The following is a 2,009-nucleotide window of genomic DNA, read 5'->3' as shown; positions in this document are numbered from 1 at the left end:
TCCCCCCCCCCCCCCCCCCCCCCCCCCCCCCCCCCCCCCCCCCCCCCCCCTGCCTGCACCCCCCTTGCCCCCATTAGCCCACCCTATCCAGCTACCCCACACCCTGATCACTGGTCCCATCCGCAGACCCCGTTGCCCCTCTCCGTCCACACATCCATCCCTGCCCCGGCCCCATTTACCCGCCCTGACCTCATGCCATGGTCCTGGTTTCCCGCTACATCCATCCCCGTGCCCCGTTCGCTCTCCCCGTACCCCAGCCCCACGCACTGGCCCCATGTCCCTGCTCTGCCCCCCAGCCCCGAGCACCCCGTACCTGCTCCGGTGACAGGAGTCTGAGGTCAATGAGGTTGCGGTCGTAAGGCACCAGGGACACCACCTCAAAGGTCAGGAAGGGCTTCTCCCCAGTCTGGTGCTGCCGCAGAGAGGTGGCGTTGGGTGCCCCCCGCCACAGCCGGGGGGGTGCCCCCACTCCTGGCTTGGTGCAGCCCCCCCCGGTGCTGTGCCACCCCTGCCAGCCCAGCCCCATTGCGCTACCTCAGTCTGCGCCTCCACCACGAGGGCGACGTCCTCGATGCGGATCCCAAATTCGCCATCCCGGTAGTACCCTGGCTCTGGGGGCCGGGGAAGGCACCTGGTAAGTCCCGAGCCCCAGCAACTCCCCCAGCCCATCCCACCCCAGAGGGGCCGTATCTGGCTCCTGAGTGGGGCCGAGAGCTGAACGCCTACTCCTCTGGCCGGGTTCTGCGCCTCAGGGACATCCCTGAGAGCCCGAGGCACTGGCCAGAGCGGTGGGCGCACGTACCGATGGAGGTGAACATGCCGGCCGTCAGTGGCACGTTGTTGGACTGGAAGCCCACGGGCCCTGCAGGGGACATGGGGTGGGTTACAGCTCCTGGGGATGGCATGTGCTGCAGGGACACCCTGACAAGGACCAGGGTGTCACGCCGGCAAAAACCATGTGGCCATCACAGCAAGAACCATGGGGCCATCCCAGCAAGGACCACGTGGCCACGCTGTCAAGGACCATGGGACCACCCCAGCAAGGACTGCAGCACCCTGCAGGTAGGGGACACCCGCCTGCAGCAAGAGGATCAGCTGGGCTATGAGAAGCCTCAGATGAGCCCCTGTCCTCGTCCCTGTCCCCCGCAGCTCAGCCCACGTCTCCAGCGCTGGTGCCGGTGCCACAGCACTTACACTCGTGGACCGAGAGGAAGTTGCCGATGCCATGGCCGGTCCCGTGGCCGTAGTTGAGTCCCACATCCCAGAGTGCCCGGCGGGCGAAGGACTCCACCACTCTCCCTGGAGAATGACGAGGCGGGATGGGGGCCAGTGAACTGGTGAGGGTCCCCCCTGCCTTCCTCGTCCACACGCCCGGGGGGCCTGGGCAGGGCCGGGCTGCCCGATGCCTGGCTCAGCACCCACCTGCTGTGTTGGGTGGGAAGACGAGGCGGGACAGGTCGATGTTGCCCATCAGCACACGGGTGTAGGCTTCCTATAAGGGGCGGGGGGGGGGGGGTGGGGGGGGCGGTGCCCGGCCCCCCCCCCCCCGACATATCCAGCCCTGGCTGGGACCTTGGTGTTGAGTGCCACAGGGGGGTGCTTGGCACTGCAGGGGCATGCTGGCTGGCATGGGAGGGGCTGGTACCTTCTGGAGTGGGGTTGGCACACCCCAGTGCACCGTCCTCGTGATGTCTGTCGTCCCGTCCCTGCAAAGGGGGGATGTGAAGGGGGGCGATGCAGCCCCAGCGCTGGCTTTGGGGCCCCCTGCCACCACCCTGTCCTCCCTTTGGGGGGGCTGTGAGGGGAGGGGGGGGTCAGAGCCCGATCCCAGCCTCCAGCTGCCCACCTCCCACTGCCGCTGCCAGCCCTGGCACCCCCGGCCCCGACGAGCCGCGAGCCGCACCTGTAGTGGGCCAGCGCCGCGTTGAGCCCGCTGGCGGGGACAAGCTGGGGCTGGGGGTCCCCGGCTGCCCTTCACCGGGTGTTGGGGGGGGGCCGGGGGGGGGGGG

The 2,009-nt window shown here is 69.3% G+C and overlaps 1 protein-coding gene across 1 annotated transcript in view; it reads right to left on the bottom strand.

The window, feature by feature from the left end:
- Positions 1-2,009, bottom strand: part of XPNPEP2 (X-prolyl aminopeptidase 2) — a 7,037-nt gene that overhangs the window by 1,137 nt on the left and 3,891 nt on the right. The window contains exons 13-19 of the mRNA XM_019473482.1: positions 1,847-1,933; positions 1,646-1,706; positions 1,423-1,492; positions 1,195-1,299; positions 803-862; positions 535-611; positions 314-412 (exon numbers count right to left, since the gene is read on the bottom strand). Coding sequence (XP_019329027.1) covers positions 314-412; positions 535-611; positions 803-862; positions 1,195-1,299; positions 1,423-1,492; positions 1,646-1,706; positions 1,847-1,933 — 559 coding nt within the window. The remainder of the gene's footprint in view (positions 1-313; positions 413-534; positions 612-802; positions 863-1,194; positions 1,300-1,422; positions 1,493-1,645; positions 1,707-1,846; positions 1,934-2,009) is intronic.

Source organism: Aptenodytes forsteri, unplaced genomic scaffold (assembly GCF_000699145.1).
Source record: "Aptenodytes forsteri isolate BGI_AS27 unplaced genomic scaffold, ASM69914v1 Scaffold455, whole genome shotgun sequence".
Taxonomy (NCBI): domain Eukaryota; kingdom Metazoa; phylum Chordata; class Aves; order Sphenisciformes; family Spheniscidae; genus Aptenodytes; species Aptenodytes forsteri.
The sequence above is the reverse complement of the archived record's forward strand: the minus strand, read 5'-3'. Positions and strand labels throughout refer to the sequence as shown.